Source organism: Erpetoichthys calabaricus, chromosome 17 (assembly GCF_900747795.2).
Source record: "Erpetoichthys calabaricus chromosome 17, fErpCal1.3, whole genome shotgun sequence".
NCBI classification, from domain to species: Eukaryota; Metazoa; Chordata; class Cladistia; order Polypteriformes; family Polypteridae; genus Erpetoichthys; species Erpetoichthys calabaricus.
Genome location: NC_041410.2, coordinates 59,767,896 through 59,789,714, shown reverse-complemented (window position 1 = coordinate 59,789,714; position 21,819 = coordinate 59,767,896). Strand labels below are relative to the sequence as shown.

General features: G+C 41.5%; 1 protein-coding gene across 9 annotated transcripts in view; it reads left to right on the top strand.

Annotated features, from left to right (window-relative positions):
- Window positions 1-21,819, top strand: part of tp53bp1 (tumor protein p53 binding protein, 1) — a 476,929-nt gene that overhangs the window by 152,765 nt on the left and 302,345 nt on the right. For all 9 annotated transcript variants that reach the window (XM_051920203.1, XM_051920206.1, XM_051920208.1 and 6 more), the window contains 2 exons: window positions 4,984-5,053; window positions 5,146-5,233. In XM_051920203.1, the coding sequence (XP_051776163.1) occupies window positions 4,984-5,053; window positions 5,146-5,233 (158 nt within the window). The remainder of the gene's footprint in view (window positions 1-4,983; window positions 5,054-5,145; window positions 5,234-21,819) is intronic.

Below are 21,819 nucleotides of genomic sequence, written 5' to 3'. Positions count from 1 at the left end.
TTTGAAGATGGACATTTTGCATTTAATACAGAACAGGTACATACCTAAATTTGGAATTAGGGAATTAAAAAAAAAAAAAAAAAAAAAAAACTGCAGTGTTGTTAGTAAAGAGTTGAAAAGAAGTTGCAAAGGGAAAAACAGCTGTATAAGGTGTATAAAATTAATAACACCAGTGTGAATCATAGGGTGTATAAGAACATAAGGGCAACCGTTAAGGATATTATAGAGGCTAAAAGGCAGTTAGAGAGGTGTATAGTAGATAAGGCAAAGGATCACCCAAAGAGATTTTGTCGTAAAAGAACAGTCGAGGTAGAGGTGAAGTGCATCAGGAATAGTAAAGGGGAATTAAAAAATAGACAGTGAAACAGTAGATGCCTTAATTTTCCATTTTTCTGATGTTTTCACATGTGAGGTGTTGGATAACCTCCCAGTGGTGCTACTAAGGAGGTACTGAGTGATTTGGAAATTGTAGAGGGAGAAGTGCTTTTTAGATTAAATAGGCTGAAATCAAACAAATCACCAGAACCAGATAATATTTGTCCTCATGTTCTTTAGGAGGTTAGTGAGTACATATAGTCATATGAAAAAGTTTGGGAACCCCTCTCAGCCTGCATTATAATTTACTCTACTTTCAACAAAAACAGTGGTATGTCTTTCATTTCCTAGGAACATCTGAGTACCGGGGTGTTTTCCAAACAAGATTTTTAGTGATGCAGCATTTAGTTGTTAAATCAAATGTGAAAAACTGGCTGTGCAAAAATGTGGGTACCCTTGTAATTTTGCTGATTTGAATGCATGTAACTGCTCAATACTGATTACTTGCAACACCAAATTGGTTGGATTAGCTCGTTAAGCCTTGTGTCCAATCATGAGAAAAAGTATTTAAGGTGGTCAATTGCAAGTTGTGCTTCCCTTTGACTCTCCTCTGAAGAGGGACAGCATGGGATCCTCAAAGCAACTCTCAAAAAAGATCTGAAAACAAAGATTATTCAGTATCATGGTTTAGGGGAAGGCTACAAAAAGCTATCTCAGAGGTTTAAACTGTCAGTTTCAACTGTAAGGAATGTAATCAGGAAATGGAAGGCCACAGGCACAGTTGCTGTTAAACCCAGGTCTGGCAGGCGAAGAAAAATGCAGCAGCGGCATATGTGCAGGTTTGTGAGAATGGTTACAGACAACCCACAGATCACCTCCAAAGACCTGCAAGAACATCTTGCTGCAGATGGTGTATCTATACATCGCTCTACAATTCAGCGCAATTTGCACAAAGAACATCTATATGGCAGGGTGGTGAGAAAGAAGCCCTTTCTGCACTCACGCCACAAACAAAGTTGCTTGTTGTATGCAAATGCTCGTTTAGACAAGCTAGATTAATTTTGGAACAAAGTGCTTTGGACTGATGAGACAAAAATTGAGTTATTTGGTCATAACAAAAAGCGCTTTGCGTGGCGGAAGAAGAACACCACATGTCAAGAAAACACCTGCTCCCTACTGTTAAATTTGGTGGGGGTTCCATCATGCTGTGGGGCTATGTGGCTAGTTCAGGGACTGGGGCCCTTGTTAAAGTCGAGGGTCAGATGAATTCAACCCAATATCAACAAATTCTTCACGATAATGTTCAAGAATCAGTCACAAAGTTGAAGTTACGCAGGGTTTGGATATTCCAACAAGACAATGACCCAAAACACAGTTCGAAATCTACATAGGCATTCATGCAGAGGGAGAAGTACAATGTTCTGGAATGGCTGTCACAGTCCCCCTGACTTGAATATCATCGAGAATCTATGGGATGATTTGAAGCAGGCTGTCCATGATCGGCAGCCATCAAATTTAACTGAAATGGAGAGATTTTGTATGGAAGAATGGTCAAAATACCTCCGTCCAGAATCCAGACACTCATCAAAGGCTATAGGAGGTGTCTAGAGGCTGTTACATTTGCAAAAGGAGGCTCAACTAAGTATTGATGTAACATCTCTGTTAAGGTGCCCAAATTTATGCACCTGTCTAATTTTGTTAGGATGCATATTGCATATTTTCTGTTAATCCAGTAAACTTAATGTCACTGCTGAAATACTACTGTTTACCTAAGGCATGTCATATATTAAAAGGAAATTGCTACTTTGAAAGCTTAGCCAATGATAACAAAAATCCAATGAATTAAGAGGGGTTCCCAGACTTTTTCATATGACTGTATGTAAACCCTTGTTAGATATTTTTAGGAAGTCACTGCGCACTGGGGAAATTGTAAAGAACTGGAAAATGCAAGTATTATCCTGTTATATAAAAAGGGTGACCAGGCAGATTCAATCAAGTATAAGCCAGTAAGCTTAACGTGCATCACAGGTAAACTATTGGAAGGAATTATTAAGGGGACAATTAAGCAAAACATGAAGTTTTGGAGGACAGGAGTTGTACTGAGCAGTCAGCATGGGTTCAGAAGAGGGAGATCATGTTTTACCAACTGCTAGAATTCCACGAGGGACCAATAAGAAGATATGATTAAGGTGAAGCATATAGTATCATTTATCTTGACTCTCAGAAAGCCTTTAATCAGGTGTCACATTAGAGGTTGGGCATCAAACTAAACGGAGTGGGAGTTGAGTGTGTTATTTGTAGAGGGGTGTAATTTGACTTGTGTTTTCAGAATCACTCTAACACACACTTCAAAATGAAACATGTAACTTAAGTTTTTTTTCATTCAGTTTCTGTAGTGAGAAGTCAAGCAAAATGACACTTTTTATTGGTTAACTAAAAAGATTACAATATGCATGCTTTCAAGGCAACTCAGGCCCCTTCTTCAGGCAAGATGTAATGTTTACATGTAAGATGTAACTGAGAGTTAATTTCTTTTTGCATCACCATGCATCTTTTTTGTGTCTGAAAACCTTTTACTACCACAGAATATTTGGCACATTTGCTTTTAGCCGACACACTGTTGCATGTCATTTGCTATCGGGAGTGTGCCGTTAGATTTTCACATTTGAAACATAGTGATCCTGCCACAAAATCTGTTTTAGTGGCTAAACTAGACTCGCTGCAGCAGCACTTGCACATTACTGCATCTTTCTCCATACTGTATAAAAGCTAATTAAATTCCAGTAGCTAACTAATCTGGAAAGTTTGTTTTTCCTGATACTAACTTTTGACTCAGATTGAGAGATGTGCCTTTCAGTTGCGATTGATGTGCTGTGGGATTCACTGCTATACTGTTAGTGAATTTTTGATTTCTTTTGCACACAAGACTGAAAAAAAAGTATTCTTCTTGGACTGATAAAGTTTATTCACAGCCATTTTTTGTAAGCCATACACACACACTAGCATTGCCCATGAATGCAAGCTTGTAATGCAGCACCATAATTTAGCAGAGTGACTGCGGCACCAAAAAAAACACCCAAATATTGCAAGTGAAAATCTGAATGTGTACTAGTTAGTGGCTAATGGCACATATTATAAAACTCTGTCGCATGTGCTAGTGTTTTAATTCTGACCGAAAGTCATGTCATTATTCCTAGCCTAGCAAACATTATGTTGATATCTGTATCACATAATGCTGAAGTGACATTCAAGTTACTGGGATGACAGCAAGTCTTACTCTTTGAGCCTGTAATGGTATGTTTCCTGTTCAAATATTTGTGCATCTCAGATGTGCTCTTGTGCCATACGAACTCAGAAGTCAGACCTACACGAGGACAGCTATTTTGCAACTCCCAACATTTTTTTTTTGTGTGTTCAGAGTAAAGTGTTCCTAAACCTTGAAAGGTGTTCAAAGCTGAGAGAAGTAGTGACGTAATGGTATGCCGCAATGTATTAAGCCTAATGACGTAACCAACTAATTGATGAAAGTGATTGTTGCCAACGTTTTTAATAATCGATTATTGTCGATAATGTGGACTAGTTGTTGCAGCTCTAATGTAAATGTATAAAGTTATATACAAAACGTATACAAATCTCAAATTTACTGAATTAATTCAGCCCCAGGTTCAGGCTAATTTCTCACATTTATTGGCACAGAATTATTATTGGTATTTATTCGTTATACCGATTACTTTGTAGACACTTACTGTATTACTTTGTAAAAGTGTGCAGATTAGCTTATTTGGCAAATCGAAATTGGCCCCTTATAAATTAGCATGGACATGTGCCTGAATGTGCCTTTAGATGAATTAGCACTTCGCCTAAGATTATTTCCCAGTTAGTGAACATTGTTACCAAAATAGGCTTTAGCTTCTGACCCTTATTAAGTGACACTGAGGAAGCATATACAGTCCTATGAAAAAGTTTGGGAGCCCCTCTTTCTTCTTTGGATTTTTGTTTATCATTGGCTGAGCTTTCAAAGTAGCAACTTCCTTTTAATGTATGACATGCCTTATGAAAACAGTAGTATTTCAGCAGTGATATTAAGTTTATTAGATTAACAGAAAATATGCAATATGCATCAAAACAAAATTAGGTGCAAAAATTTGGGCACCCCAGCAGAGACATTACATCAATACTTAGTTGAGCCTCTTTTTGCAAATATATAACAGCCTCTAGATGCCTCCTATAGCCTTTGATGAGTGTCTGGATTCTGGATGGAGGTATTTTTGACCATTTTTCCATACAAAATCTCTCCATTTCAGTTAAATTTGATGGCTGCCGATCATGGACAGCCTACTTCAAATCATCCCATAGATTTTCGATGATAGTCAAGTCACGGGACTGTGACAGCCATTCCAGAACATTGAACTTCTCCCTCTGCATGAATGCCTTTGTAGATTTCGAACTGTGTTTTGGGGCATTGTTATCCTTTTTGTTGAAAGTAGAGTAAATTATTATGCAGGCTGAGAGGGGTTCCCAAACTTTTTCATATTACTGTATATGTTTGAATTTATTGCTATTATACAAGCAGTTAGAATTCAGCAAATTCACTGTTGCAATATATTTCACTTTGCTGTTTGAAATTTTTCAAGATTTTTATTGTATTTTGACCATTTTTTGCAATAGGAACTAATCTGTGCACAGCAAAGCAGCAAATCCAATAAAGAGAAGAATGAGGAGCATTGTGCTGTTTCAGGTTAATCCTTATTCTTTTTTCTTTTTTACTTCCTACTTTCTGCGTTTTTGTATTTATTTTTTAATGACCTTCTTCCACTTTGATGTTTACAGCACGCTCCAATTCACAGAACCAGCTTCCTGAAGAGCTTGAGCAGCACAGTCAGGTGTTTGAAGTGTTTTCTTTACAGAAAATGAAAAGGTATGATGATACAATTAATTGGTTCCTTTTAAAGTGTTCGTCATGGTAGTATGAATATGGAATTTCTTTTTATGCAACATATATTAAAAATTTCTTCTTTCTTTGCCCGAAAGCTGCATCATACTTGTTGTTTAAATGCCTTATTTGCTCCCATTCTTATTATACAAAGTTTGCCTCTATGCTATATGAAAATGTGGCCTGAGATTTACAAAAAAAGTAAGGACGTTTATGTAGAATCACACTTTTTTCCAAATTTGTGTGAAACTTTTGGTCATTAATGAGAATCACATTGATTCCAACATGCTTTGCTTGTTTTTAATATTAATGTCTTGAACTGACAATTTTTTAAAAGTTTCATAATTTTTCATTTAAACAGCATTTCAATGGTCTCAAATGACAGCCATACTAATACAAGGGTTCACGTCATAAGACATCAGCCAGAGTGAAGTTCGAATGATTATACTGATGTGTCTTATTATGTACAGAAACCAAAAATTAATGATGAACCCCACAGAGTTTGCTTCACTGTGAGTTTGCTGAAGTCACAGAAATGTTTTGGAACTTGGAGAAATTCTGTGACATTCATTGTGGTCAATGGACATGGTGGAACTGAACTAGTTTGGAGTACAGTAATCCCTCCTCCATCGCGGGGGTTGCGTTCCAGAGCCACCCGCGAAATAAGAAAATCCGCGAAGTAGAAACCATATGTTTATATGGTTATTTTTATATTGTCATGCTTGGGTCACAGATTTGCGCAGAAACACAGGAGGTTGTAGAGAGACAGGAACGTTATTGAAACACTGCAAACAAACATTTGTCTCTTTTTCAAAAGTTTAAACTGTGCTCCATGACAAGACAGAGATGACAGTTCCGTCTCACAATTAAAAGAATGCAAACATATCTTCCTCTTCAAAGGAGTCAGGAGCAGAGACTGTCATAAAGGCAGAGGAAAATCAATAGGGCTGTTTGGCTTTTAAGTATGCGAAGCACTGCGGCACAAAGCTGTTGAAGGCGGCAGCTCACACCCCCTCCGTCAAGAGCACAGAAAGAGAGAGAGAGACAGAGAAAAACAAGCAAGCAAAAATCAATACGTGCCCTTTGAGCTTTTAAGTATGCGAAGCACGGTGCAGCATGTCGTTTCAGGAAGCAGCTGCACAAAAGATAGCAACGTGAAGATAATCTTTCAGCATTTTTAGACTAGCGTCTGTATCGTCTAGGTGTGGGAACAGCCCCCCCTGCTCAATCCCCCTACGTCAGGATCAGAGAAAGTCAGCGCAAGAGAAAGAGAAATGTAAGCTGGGTAGCTTCTCAGCCATCTGCCAATAGCGTCCCTTGTATGAAATCAACTGGGCAAACCAACTGAGGAAGCATGTACCAGAAATTAAAAGACCCATTGTCCGCAGAAACCCGCGAAGCAGCGAAAAATCTGCGATATATATTTAAATATGCTTACATATAAAATCCGCGATGGAGTGAAGCCGCGAAAGGCAAAGTGCGATATAGCGAGGGATTACTGTATACTACAAGTGACCTTGAGGGCTAGGGATTTGTGCACCAACTAGACTAGACCGATTATTGTCGCCAAAAATAGGACCCATATGTATATGCAGACCCACTGACTACTCTGTAGGCAAGCATCGAGGATTTGAATTTAATACATGCCACTACAGGAAGCCAATTTAGTAATTTGAAGAGAGGAGTGACATTTGTACACCCAATGTGTCGCTTCGTTTTGAATCACCTACAGCAGCTTGGTGACACATGACCAAGTATCTGCCAGCGGAGAGCTGCAGCAGTCCAGACGTAACGAGACCAGGAATTGTGCTACATATTTTGTCAGATATGGCTTAATCTTGCCAATATTGTATAGAGTAAATCTGTAAGACCAAGCATGGTACATGAAGGACAGCTGGTCATCAGTCACCACCCCAAGGTTGCGGAAGTGACTTAACCTGAACAGAGATGGGGAGCTGAATAAACAGACAAGCTCAGCTAACAAGAAGGTCCTTCTTAGCAAGGTTGAGCTGGAGATGGTGTTCTTTCATCCAGTTTTGCAATATCAGTGAGACATGAAGAGATTCTAGCTGATACTACATGGTCGTCTATAAGGATCAACAGGTATAGCTGTGTATTCTCAGCATAACTCAAATAGGAGAAAACATAGGAATGAGTGAGAGGACCTAGTGAAGAGGTGTATAGGGAGAAGAGGAGAGGGCTCAGCACTGATAATTGGGGTACCTCAGTGCTTTCCAGGTGCACCGTTGACATCTGTCCACACCAAAGGACATAACACCATCTGCCCAGGAGGTAGGACTCAAACCACCTGAAGGTAGTCCTAGTGATGCCAAGGTGAGATAGATTGAAAAGGAGTGCCTTGTGGTTGGCAATCGTAAAGGTAGAAGAGAGATCAATCAGGATGATCACAGATGACTTTGTGCTAGCTCTGGCCTGATATGTTAACAACAGTGAGTAGATTTATGTCTGTGAAGTGGCCCTTTTTGAAATCTGACTGATTTAGATCAAGTAGCATTATACATTCGGGGAGCTGTACCTACCAAATCTGTGCTACATAGCAAGGTAAATTTTATCCTTAATTCAGCGATGAAGGTACAAAGTACTGTAAATCTATGCAGAACAACAAAATATTTTCATAATATTGTCAGTATTGTCAGCTCATTATGTTCAAAGGCAAGGCGCAAATCTGCCTGGAGTAGTGACATCATACATGCGTGAAGCAGATTAGGCATTTATGTACAAGTAAAATGTGAAGTGGCATATGCTTACAGTATGCATGTGTATAATTTCTGTGTTTGGCTGCTACAGCTTTGTGATTTCACACTAGCCTTGCAAAACATGTTGGTCTAACTCGGCCGCACAGCGAATTTTCTGGAAAATAGACAACAAACAATGTCACCAGCAAAAGTAGAATATCTGTTACAAAAAACAGTTGGGTGAATTTTGCCAATCAACACTAGCAGTTACTCTGTCTTACTGAATAAATAGAAATCTATTTCCATTTTTAATAGATACAATTTGGATAAATGTATTCAATGTTTTTTCTTTTTGTAGCTAGGATATTAGCATATGTTTGATCATAAAACATGCATTCAGCTTTAACTTCTTTCACATATAAAATGAGTAATGCCCAGTAATATATCTCAGAATTGTATTGTAATTATTACTGTATCCAAAATGTTAAATAATGGTACTGTGGTACAGTTTTTAGGTGCTGCTGCCTCACGAATCCAGTGTATTCAAGTAATGCAGCTTGTCATTCATAATGGATTTTCACATTCCTGCGTGGGTTTTCTTTTTTGTCCTGTAGTTTTCCACCCACATCCTCAAAGATGTGAATGATGTGTGTTTGTTAAATTTAATAGGTAATTCCAAATTTGCTCTATATGGTTCTATGCAAAAACTGGCACCTGTCAATGGTTGTTTTCAAGTGTTGACATAGGTAGGTTTTGGCCTCCTGCAGTCCTAGGTTGAATTACATAGGCTTGGAAATATATTGTTATTGCATAGTAACCCCATTTGCACACGATTTTTTTATTTTATTTATTCAGGAAGTAGCTAACACTAGATAACTCTTAAAATCTAATTAATGCACAATAATTAATAGCCTTATTCACACCTGAGTAGTTAACCTTCTTTAAGCATTACAGTCTAAAGTTTGAAAAATACTGCTCTTTGGGTTCTCACGTTTGCTGCAGCGTATTCATTACATGTTAGGTTTCATGTTCAGTGTATTCAGAAAGCAAATGCTTCTACAAAGCATGTTAATGCTTTTAAATGGCAAAATAATGTTTATTCTTTGTTTTATATGGCAGATATAATTTCCTTAAAATATACGTAGGATTTCCATGAAACTAAATAAATCTTCTGTTGATAGACAGTATTGTAAACTATGTTTTCAGATTTGTCTGGTGAGGAAGAGAGATATTTCTAGGCAAGGTTGTTGTACTCACTAATCAAGGAGCTGGAGAGTGGTGACCTGTTGCATGTTGATTAGCACATGCAAGTAAGAGTTTCACTCTATTGTGTACAATGACAGGTACAATCCGTCTGTCTTATCTTACTGTCTATCTACACTGTATGCATGAGTGTGTGTATTTATATTGTGGAAGTACAGCCTGGACACAGACAGGCAGACACCAATAAGTCCAACATACATGTTTATTTACACTATTTACACAAAACAGTCCCGCAAAGCACAGCAGTACCCCTGCACCAATCACCCTCATGTCTGGGCCTTTCAATGCGCCTTCCTCTCTCCCGAGCTTTGTCCTCTTCCTCCCGACTCCAGCTGACGACTGGAGGGAGGAGGCCTCTTTTATTCCAACCCAGACGTGCTCCAGGTGCCCTCTGATGAACTTCCTGAGGCACTTCCACCACACCAGGGTGGCCCTGGTATTCCTTCGTGGCGGAAGTGCTGGCGTCCAGGGCTCCTTAATTATCCGGGTGCCCCCGGCGGTGGCCACGGGCCCCTATAGTGTTGAGCTTCCATGCTCAATTCCCGTGGCCCCCATACCAACCAAGGCGGCTGCCCTCTCGTGGTCTGGGGGAGGCACAGTCCCTCTCCTGGTCCTTCCAGGCGTCGCGGCTGGGCACAACCCCCAGCCGACCACCACATTGCATCTCTGTCAGCTGAGACCCATAGGGGCCAGTGGCCCGTCTTGCGAGGGTAGGTCTCCCACGGTGTGGAGCCGACACACTCCTGTCCAGGGCCCGGTCCTACAAAACAAAAGCTGGATAAAGGGGCAGAGACATTGCCTTGACACTACTGCTCGGCGTCTCTCTTCATTCCATACAGGCAACGCTCCCCCCTTGGACCGGCACCCTGGCACTCGCCACTTCGGCACCCCCTCAGAGGTCTCCACGCCCCCAAAACCGGGACATCTAACAGGAACCCTCAAACCCCCATCTTCTTAGCTGACTTCAGGGCTTCCCTCTGACACTGCAGAGGGTGGCCCATCATCGGATGTGAGCTCCCAGCTTCACGTCTTCCTTTGTCAGATGAGCCGGCTTTCTTCCTCCGGGTCCTCCTCTTTCTCTGGGGCGCCCTGATGGTCTGGGTCTCCTTATGGCAAAGAAGAAGACCCTGTGCCGTCTGCGTCCCTGTAGAGCTGCGTGAGGCTGTTGCTGGCTCTGAGAGCAGGGCACCTTGACCCCCAGCACAGAACAGCCGGTGTCTTACCTACCCTCTTGCTCTTTCCGCCCCCACCACATAATCGGCCCTCACCGCCGCGTCCACTGTTGGGAGTTGCGGCTACTCGGTACCCGGAACTGACCGATACCGGGACCCTTTCGCACGATCTCTGTTTCCCTATACTGTACAGGTGTCACTTACCTGCACCACCGCATCCCTCCGTCCGGAGAATCCAGAGTTGCCCCGCTTCGTCCACTGACATAGTGTCTTCAGTGACGCGATTGCCTTCCCCTCCAGCTTCTCCACTACCTCACACAGGACATGCATGACCTGGAGTAGCGTCTCTGCGGGCTGAAGGCAATCCTCCGTCAGGAGCACAGAATGTCAGAGAGAGTGAGAGAGAGAGAGACAGAGAAAAACAAACAATTAAAAATCAATACGTGCCGTTCCAGCTTTTAAGTATGCGAAGCACCATGCAGGAAGCATATCGCTTGACAAAACAGCACATTTAAGCCCAGCAAGGAAGAGAGCAATGTGAAGGTAATCTTTCAGTGTTTTTTGAGGAGTGGCTGTATCTTCTAGGGGTGCGAACAGCCCCTGTGCTCACAATATATTTGAGGAGTTTTATTTAATACGTAATACATGCTCTGATTGGGTAGCTTCTCAGCCATCTGAGGCGGAGTGGTGGCTCTGAGGCTAGGGATCTGCACTGGCAATCGGAAGGTTGCCGGTTCGAATCCCGTAAATGCCAAAAGGGACTCTGCTCTGTTGGGCCCTTAAGCAAGGCCCTTAACCTGCAATTGCTAAGCGCTTTGAGTAGTGAGAAAAGCGCTATATAAATGCAAAAAATTATTATTATTATTATTATTATTATTATTATCTGCCAATAGCGTCCCTTGTATGAAATCAACTGGGCAAACCAACTGAGGAAGCATGTACCAGAAATTAAAAGACCCATTGTCTGCAGAAATCCGCGAACCAGCAAAAAAATCCGCGATATATATTTAAATATGCTTACATATAAAATCCGCGATAGAGTGAAGCCGCAAAAGTCGATGCGCGATATAGCGAGGGATTACTGTACTTGAACTCCTCCACTTGAGGCAGTAATGTGTTCCCAACCCAGAGAGAGCATTCCACCCTTTTCTGGCTGAGACCCATGGCCTCGGATTTAGAGGTGCTTACTCTCATCCCCGCTGCTTCACACTCGGCTGCGAACCACTCCAGTGAGAGCTGGAGGTCACTGTCCAATGAAGCCAACAGAACCACGTCATCCGCAAATAGCAGAGACGAGATACTGAGGTCACCGAACAAGACCCCCTCCGCTCCTTGGCTGCGCCTAGAAATTCTGTCCATATAACTTATGAACAGAATCGGTGACAAAGGGCAGCCCTGGCGGAGTCCAACCTCAACAGGAAATGAGTCTGACTTATTACCGGCAATGCGGACCAAGCTCCTGCTCCTCCTGTACAGGGACTGAATGGCTCGTAACAACGAGCCTTGTACCCCGTACTCTTGGAGCACACCTCATAGGATGCTTCGAGGGACACGGTCGAAAGCCTTCTCCAAATCCACAAAACACATGTGGACTGGTTGGGCAAACTCCCATGCCCTCTCCAGGATCCTGGCCAGGGTGTAGAGCTGGTCCAGTGTTCCACGGCCGGGACGGAATCTGCATTGTTCCTCTTGAATCCGAGATTTGACCATCGAGTGAACTCTCTTCTCCAGCACCCCTGAATAGACCTTACTGGGGAAGCTGAGGAGTGTAATCCCCCTATAGTTGGAGCACATCCTCCAGTCACCCTTCTTAAAAAGGGGGCCCACCACCCCAGTTTGCCAATCCAGAGGTACTGCCCCTGATGTCCATACGATGTTGCAGAGACGTGTCAACCAGGACAGCCCCACAACATCCAGAGCCTTGAGGAACCCAGGGTGAACCTCGTCCACCCCCAGGGGCCCTGCCACCTTGGAGCTTTTTAAATACCTCGGTGACCTCGGCCCCTGTTATGGACAGGCGCCCTCCGGAGTCCTCCAGCTCTGCTTCGTCTAAGGAAGACATGCTGGTGGGATTGAGAAGATCCTCGAAGTATTCTTTCCACCGGTCAATAACGTCTGCAGTTGAAGTCAGCAGGACCCCATCTCCACTGTGCACAGTGTTGGTGGAGCACCGCTTTCCCCTCCTGAGGCGCCTGACGGTTTGCCAGAACCTTCTTGGTTCCGACTGAAAGTCGTTTTCCATGGCTTCCCCAAACTCCTCCTATGCCCAAGTTTTTGCCTCTGCAGCAGCCGATGCCGCCACACGCTTGGCCCGCCGGTACCCCTCAGCTGCCTCTGGAGTCCCACTGGTCAACCAGACCCGATAGGACTCTTTCTTCAGCTTGATGGCCTCTCGAACCATAGGTGTCTACCACCGGGTTCTTGGATTGCCGCCACGAGAGGCACCGACAACCTTGCGGTTCTGCTGCTTCGACAATGGAAGCTCGGAACATGGCCTATTCAGACTCAGTGTCCTTTGCCTCCCTCGGAATGAGGTTGAAGTTTTGCTGGAGGTGACAGTTAAAGATCTTTTTGACCGGTTCCTCTGCCAGACGTTCCCAGCAGACCCTCATTATTCGTTTGGGTCTGCCTGGTCTGTCCGGCGGCCTCTCCCGCCATCTGATCCAACTTACCACCAGGTGGAGATCAGTTGACAGCTCAGCCCCTCTCTTCACCTGAGTGTCCAAGACATAAGGTCGCAGATCTGATGACACGATTACAAAGTCGATCATTGAGCTGCGACCTTGGCATCCTGGCGCCAAGTGCACTTATGGACACCCTTATGCTCGAACATGGTGTTCATTATGGACAATCCATGGCCAGCACAGAAGTCCAAAAACTGAACACCACTCGAGTTTAGATCAGGGACGCTGTTCCTCCCAATCACACCTCTCCAGGTTTCACTGTCGTTGCCGACGTGAGCGTTTACGTCTCCCAGTAGGATGATAGAGTCCCCAGGAGCTGCGCCTCGCAGCACCTCTTCCAGGGACTCCAAGAAGACTGGGTACTCTGAACTGCTGTTCAGCGCATAAGCGCAACGACAGTCAGAGTCCTTCCCCCAACTTGAAAGTGTAGGGAATCAGCCCTCTTGTCCAACAGGGAGAACCCCAACGTACAGGCCTTGAGCCGGGGGGGCCATAAGCAAGCCCACCCCTGCCCAGCCTCTCACCCACAGCAACTCCAGAGTGGAACAAAGTCTAGCCTCTCTCAAGAAGAATGGTTCCAGAGCCCAGACCATGCTTAGAGGTGAGCCCGACTATATCTAGCCGGTATCTTTCAACCTCTCGCACCAGTTCAGGCTCAGTTCCCCGCCAGAGAGGTAACATTCCATGTCCCAACAGCCAGTTTTGGCAACCGAGGGTGGGAACGCCATAGTTCCCGCCTTCGGCTACCACCCATATCGCATTTCACCCGACCCCTATGTCCTCTCTTACAGGTGGTGGGCCCACAAGAGAGCAGAACCACTTTGCTCCTTTGGGTTGAGCCCGGCTGGGCCCCGTGGTCAAAGGTCCAGCCACCAGGTGCTCGCCAGCGAGCCCCTCCCCGGGCCTGGCTCCAGGGTGGGGCCCCGGGTGCCCTTTCCTTGGCAAGGGAAACACCGATCCTTGGTTTAACTCCATATAGGGTCTCAGGATCAAGTTAGTCTGGATCTTCACCTCAGACCTGTTTGCCTTGGGAAGCCCTACCAGGAGCATGTAGCTCCCGACAACATAGCTCCGAGGATCACTAGACCGCGCAAGCCCTTCTGCCACGGCAAGGCCTCGATCCAAGAAGGGCAATTCAGGCATGATTAAATATATATGTTCTGTCTTCCCACTCCATCTAGCTGCTTTTCCAAATTTTCACCAGTTTCATCTACAGTGCCCTCCATAATGTTTGAAATGAAGCCACATTTTCCCTTGATTTACCCCACTACTCCACAATTTAATATTACAATTCAAACAATTCAGACTTTATTAAACTGCACATTTCAGACTTACTTTAAGGATATTTACATAGATTTCGGTCACACCATGTAGAAATTACAGCACTTTTTATTTGTGGTTCCCCCATTTCAGGACATCATAGTGTTTGGGACAATTCATGTCACAGGTATTTGTGATTATTCAGGTGTGTTTCATTGCTTCATTAAGGCCTGCATAAGATAACTAGGCTTGTTTTCTACCCTTTGGAGTCTGTAGTTGCCATTATTCAACATGAAGACAAGAGCTGTGCCAATGAAAGTCAAAGAAGTCTTTGAGGCTGAAAACCAAGAATTGAAACCAATACTAACATCGGTAAAACCGTGGGATAAGCTAAATCAACAGTCAGGAATATCATTAACACTAGAATCCCTGAAGCATATGAAAAAAACTTGTAATCCTGGCCCACCTTAAATTCCTTTGCACCTCTCCATCAGCGTCTTTTGTTTTGTAAATGTGTCGATCAGCACAAGCAGCAAGGAGCCTGCTGTCTCATCCCTCCCCTTGACGGAGCTCAACTTGGGCAAAAAGTTCTCCCAGCTCACGCCAAGGCTCCTTAGCTGCGTGTGATGTGCCTGGAGTTGTGTAGGGTAAATAATACAGTATATCATCATTTTGCATACAGTAATCCCTCCTCCATCGCGGGGGTTGCGTTCCAGAGCCACCCGCGAAATAAGAAAATCCGCGAAGTAGAAACCATATGTTTATATGGTTATTTTTATATTGTCATGCTTGGGTCACAGATTTGCGCAGAAACACAGGAGGTTGTAGAGAGACAGGAACGTTATTGAAACACTGCAAACAAACATTTGTCTCTTTTTCAAAAGTTTAAACTGTGCTCCATGACAAGACAGAGATGACAGCTCTGTCTCACAATTAAAAGAATGCAAACATATCTTCCTCTTCAAAGGAGTGCGCGTCAGGAGCACAGACTGTCAGAAACAGAGAGTAGAGAAAAGCCAAGCAAAATGACACCTTTTATTGGCTAACTAAAAAGATTACAATATGCAAGCTTTCGAGGCAACTCAGGCCCCTTCTTCAGGCAAGAGAGGAAAGCAAACAAATCAATAGGGCTGTTTGGCGTTTAAGTATGCGAAGCACCGCCGGTACAAAGCTGTTGAAGGCGGCAGCTCACACCCCCTCCGTCAGGAGCAGGGACAGAGAGAGAGAGACAAAGAAAAACAAAGTCAAAAATCAATACGTGCCCTTTGAGCTTTTAAGTATGTGAAGCACCGTGCAGCATGTCGCTTCACGAAGCAGCTGCACACAGAAGGTAGCAACGTGAAGATAATCTTTCAGCATTTTTAGATGAGCGTCCGTATCGTCTAGGTGTGCGAACAGCCCCCCTGCTCACACCCCCTATGTCAGGATCAGAGAAAGTCAGCGCAAGAGAGAGATTGAGAAAAGTAAGTTGGGTAGCTTCTCAGCCATCTGCCAATAGCGTCCCTTGTATGAAATCAACTGGGCAAACCAACTGAGGAAGCATGTACCAGAAATTAAAAGACCCATTGTCCTCAGAAATCCGCGAACCAGCAAAAAATCTGCGATATATATTTAAATATGCTTACATATAAAATCCGCGATAGAGTGAAGCTGCGAAAGGCGAAGCGCGATATAGCGAGGGATCACTGTACATGAATTTCATGTGTGTTCTGTATTTACAAAGATCTGGGTAAGTGTGGGATGAGAGGAAATGCAGGAAAAGCAAGAAATGCTGAACACATATCTAAAGCAGAACCTTTTTCCATTTTATACTAATAATGACGTGAAGTGTATAATGTATAAAGACTTTAGTCCAAATATCAAATAAACGTGCACTTTTTTATTCAAGAGTCAATGAGTTACAAGCCCAAACTCAAATGTCAATCGACAAGCTAATACATACTCCTGGATGGTGTAGAGGTATGAACTGCTGCCTTATAAGCGAAAAGTTGCTGGTTTGAGACCGTCTGCTCCACATTTTGAGTAGTGAGCTGCTATTATTATTACTATATTATAATAAAAACATGCTACATTTGATTTGAGTCTGTACCCGGTGTAAATTTTGGCTGCTTGTAAAAGTTTTATTCAGTTTTATTCTCTCAGTGATATTCATGTGGTACAACGAACTTGCCTCTCCCTGTCTGAATTGATGCTGTTTATCTTTGTTCTTTTCACAAGAGTAGCGATAACCACAGTTGGTACGGTGATTGATGCCTATACAGAACTATTCGTTTTACTGGCAATCAAAGATGCAGTGTCCCGTGACCGCTATCAAACTGCACAAAGGCAGGACCGTTAACAACAGACAGCTTCTTCACGTTTCACTGGCTAATAGACTGCCACACCACAACACAACTCTGCTTGGCACCATAAGGTAAAATGGGACTTTCACCTGCAGCTAAAGTCACTTTAGTACGCAAACAATTCGCCACGATAGTGTTTAGATCCGGCAGTGTTATGCTGACGGTGTATTTGCCCAAAAAGAAGAAGCCTTTAATTTCAGTCGGAAACAGACGGTGTAAAGTTTTGCTACCTGTAAAAGATATTCCTGAAGGGGTTAAGCAGACACGCAAACGCTGGTAAATCATATCTGCTTGTTATTTTGTTGTCACTTGAATTTTTGTTACTTAGTTTCATTCTTGAATAAAAGCTCACTTGTTTCGTTATACCTGTGTGAAAGTGTTTATTTTATATTCCAGTAACCACTTGAATGAGATAGAATTTTTCTCTGCCTTTCTTGCACACGCACACACACATTCGTATTTGAAAACATCACAATTTGAAAAAAATTTTTTTTGTATCTTGCATGTACTGTAAGAAGTCTGTCTGCATTTTCATTACTATGCACCATAATGCGGAGTACAGGCAAGATGGAAAAAAAGACATATTCAAATGGCATAACGTTTTCAAATAGTGCCTTTTTTATATGAAAGTGTGCGTGTGAGAGACAGAGGCAGAGAATGTTAAGAAGAAAGAATGCACCAAGGTTAATATAGTTAACGAAAACTACAATCTAAACTGAAACTATTATTAAAAAACATTTTCGTAAACTGAATTAAATAATTAACAAAACCGAAATGAAAAACTAAACGAAACTATTAAAATAGCTGGAAAGACTAACCGAAATAAAATAATAATTTACTAAAAATAATTTAATTTTTTGTTTTTAAATTAATTTTCTTGGTGTTCGTTTTTAACCTTTGTAACTTTTAACTCTAAAAATGAAAGTCATCCACCACGAGCCGCCCGTACATATTCATCCAGTTAATGGCAGCTGGTGACGGAGGGCGGGTGTTCACACAGCATTTGCGGTGACAGAGGAAGCTGAATATGCATGTAAAGCGTGTGGAATAGAAAGCGATTTACGTGCCGCCTTTCTTTGCACTTGTATATCAAGATGTAATTCAAATGCCTGAAATGGGAATGTGCTGGTCAACAAAAACTTTACTATATGGACAGAAAAATCACGAGTGAGTAACGTTAATTCACCTGCTACTTCACACATGAAGTATAGAGAAAGTATAGTAATCAGGAAAAAAATTCGACCTCGAGATTTTGATGAATCTTGACATTTTGGAATGGACTGGGAGACGTGGAGGAGGTCTGGGTGGTGAAAAATACATAATAATGCATGTATTATGGAGACTTGGGGTATCCCTTTGGAGGTCAGAATATGGTGTGCTGCTACGCTCTGTTCCACACAACAAAAACATGGAAGTACCGGTACGATACACATGCCAACTTCAATCCCTATACAACACAAGCCAGGAGTAACATCATGCCATGGTCAGTTTAAACACTTACATGGGTGCATATTGTACAATTAATTTATTTTCACCTGTTCTTTTGTGTATAATACTTAAAACATTCAGTTCATTGCATGTGTAGCTGCTGGTAAGTAAGGCAATGAGACAAACACGTACCAAAAAAAATCTCTCAGTCCAAAAAAGTTTGTTTTAAAAAGGTTTAATGAAATTTCAAAGCAAACAGTCCACAATAGAATAGAGAAAAGTCATTACTCACCTAGAATAAAAGGCAAAAAAAAAAAAAGTTTCTTCTTGTTAAACTTCAATTGTTTCTACAATTATGGATGAGTAATTTCTCTATGATTTACTTCACATTCAGTACATTCTAAACGTACGTCTCTGCACGTACAACTGAGCAAGTAACGCCAAGTTTGAAACCGTATGCTCTCTACACCTTAACTACAGCAAGGCAGGTCACTAACTGAGAATACAGTGATCCCTCCTTGATCACGGGGGTTGCATTCCAGAACCCCCCGTGAAAGGTGAAAATCCGCGAAGTAAAAACCATATGTTATATGGTTATTTTTATATATTTTAAGCCCTTATAAACTCTCCCACACTCTTATAAACATTTCCCGCACAGTTATACAGCATAAACCCTTTATATTCTCTTAGATATTAGGTAAGATTTGTTGAAATTATGTATGTAAACACACTGTTTGTTTATATACTACGCACAAACGTACGTATCGTATATCATTGAGGAGTTTTATTTAATACGTAATACAGTTTTAAACACATTGTAATAATACATATTTTAACAAACAATAATTTTATATTTACTGTATATACAGTAATGCACTCGTTTTACTTACCCAGTTATATTGGATATATTATGAATATTCCTTTAGTGTTAGTATCATATTTCTAAAATACAAACACTGCAGTCATGCACCATTTGCATTCTGGTAATGTTTACATTCTCAGCTGATTTCGGCTGGTAACACCGCCAATTGTTGCCAGTTGTAAAATGGTACAGTTCATTCTGAACATAATTTATTACTGGTATTATTATTATTATTATTAAGAAAAATTTTAGTTTATTGATTAGGTAATATAAAAATAAATGAAAAATCTACAACATGTAATATAAATAAAACCTAAATGTTATTTTAAAGATATCGAGCATCTCCGATATCACATATGTTACAGCCATTACGATAGACCGGCCACCAGCAATAAATACGTACAATGCTAGAAAAATTGTATAAAATGTGTGTACAGTTTTACTAAACGTACGTACATGTACTAAGTATGTAGAAAATTAGTTATGGGTACTCACCAACAGCGAAACACATTGATGCTGAATAAGCGAGACGAGATGCTGGCTAACGCAAAGCGGAATCGAATGCTGCTGTCCGTCGCTGAGCCAATCAGCACCCAGGAACTTAACCACGTGCTCTGATTGGGTAGCTTCTCAGCCATCCACCAATAGTGTCCCTTGTGTGAAATCAACTGGGCAAACCAACTGAGGAAGCACGTACCAGAAATAAAAAGACCCATTGTCTGCAGAAATCCGCGAACCAGCAAAAAATCCGTGATATATATTTAGATATGCTTACATATAATATCCGCAATAGAGTGAAACCGTGAAAGTCGAAGTGTGATATAGCGAGGGATTACTGTAATCTGTAATCAGAGGGACAAGAAATAGTTAGAATATTCCATTTCAATTCATCTTGTAGGGGTTATAAGAACCTTACTTATACTATGCACTAATTTATAGGCAAACATTTAACATAACTAAGAAAATACTTCCATCAAGTTAGAATGTCCTAAATAACTGGCAAATAGCTCTTACAGCTTGGTCACTTAAATGTGCAGCCTGTTCCTGTCAACGGTGCATGTAATAAGTTAAAGTAAACCACAATTCAAAGTTTATATTGCTGTTGATCAAAACTTTGTAATGTTAGAAGATTACAAATTAAAGTATTACATTAAAATCTAATTGATTCTACAGAGTGAAATTATGTTTATATCCAAAATTTCCATTATTCTTGCTAATTACTGGTTTAATTTCAAAATAATGGTTTCCTATAAAATTGTATTTTCCAATGACCATCCACAAAGTCATTTACTAGGAAAAGCAAGAATTGATCTACAGTACAAATGGTTTACTCATGAGCAATTGTACCTCCAGTGAACTAATAATACTAGCCTCGGTAAAACAATAATATCGTATACAGAAAAGCACTCAATCATATTGAACTTGTGATACATCTGATTAACAGCAGAGGCTTATTGTCTTAGTAAATATCAAACCTGTTTAACACAGCTAGTAAACATATAAACTTGCAACCCAGATGTCATAATATCATCATATAATTGTGTCTATGGCAAATCCTGCTCCTACTAGTTATATAAATTTTCATAAAAATACTTTGATAAGTGCATGAAACAAAAAAAAAGTTTTGAAAAAAGCCATCCATATTTATAGTGTAATATAATGATTAAGTGGAGTGAGCTACATAATTGAAAAATTATTTATTTAAGACCTGTTGTTCTGGCAGCACTAAATTATTCATTAACTGTGCTTCTTAACAGTATATCATAATAGTAAGAATCTTCATTTTAATGGTTTGAGAAATCATTAACTCCACATGGATTTCCAAGTACATAAAATATCTTAAGAATCTTTTCAAAGAAATGGAAGAACACACCTGCTCTCTGGAGTGCCTATAATGGGTTAATTTTGCATATATTTCAGTAACCAACATAACTACTACAGTTCCATGGCCTTGTGACTGTCTGTGTTGGCTCTATGCTCCCTGGTTCTTCCGGGAGCCACTTCAACCCGTAAATGTTGATAGTCATAGACCAAGATGAGCCGAGCAAATGAAGACATATACACACATACATTCAGCAAAGGGTTAGTACATAAATGAGTCTGTGCTTTTATTAAAACCAAACAAAAACAAAGTGTACAATAGTGCAGTGCAACCAATGATCTATACTAATAAAAGGCAAAGCCCTCACTGACTCACTCACTCATCACTAATTCTCCAACTTCCCGTGTAGGTGGAAGGCTGAAATTTGGCAGGCTCATTCCTTACAGCTTACTTACAAAAGTTAGGCAGGTTTCATTTCGAAATTCTACGCGTAATGGTCATAACTGGAACCTCTTTTTTGTCCATATACTGTAATGGAGGAGGCGGAGTCGCATATCGCATCATCACGCCTCCTACGTAATCACGTGAACTGAAAACAAGGAAGAGCCCCAAAGTGCGCTGAAGAAAACATTCATTACACAATTGAGAAGGCACAAGAAAGCGGCTCACGTGAACTGACTGAATGTAACACGAGTGATCACTTCGATACTGCAGAAACAAAGCACGATGTAAAACGTAAGTTTAAATTAAGTTTCTAGAAACGCTACCGCTGCCGTTTGCAATACCATATTCGCGAGATACAAGTTTAATGAGAAACGCTCCCGCTGCCGTTTGCAATACCATATTCGCGAGATACAAGTTTAATGAGAAGACACGCGGTATAAACGAGACTTTGGATGACTTTGTAACGGATTAAAAATTGCTGTAGCGAGAAACTTTTAAGTGCCGGGTCTTAGCTAACATTAAATAAAGCCGTGGACATTGCAGCATCACACAAGACAGCGGCTCACGTGAACTGACTGAACGCAGCACGTCAGAAACA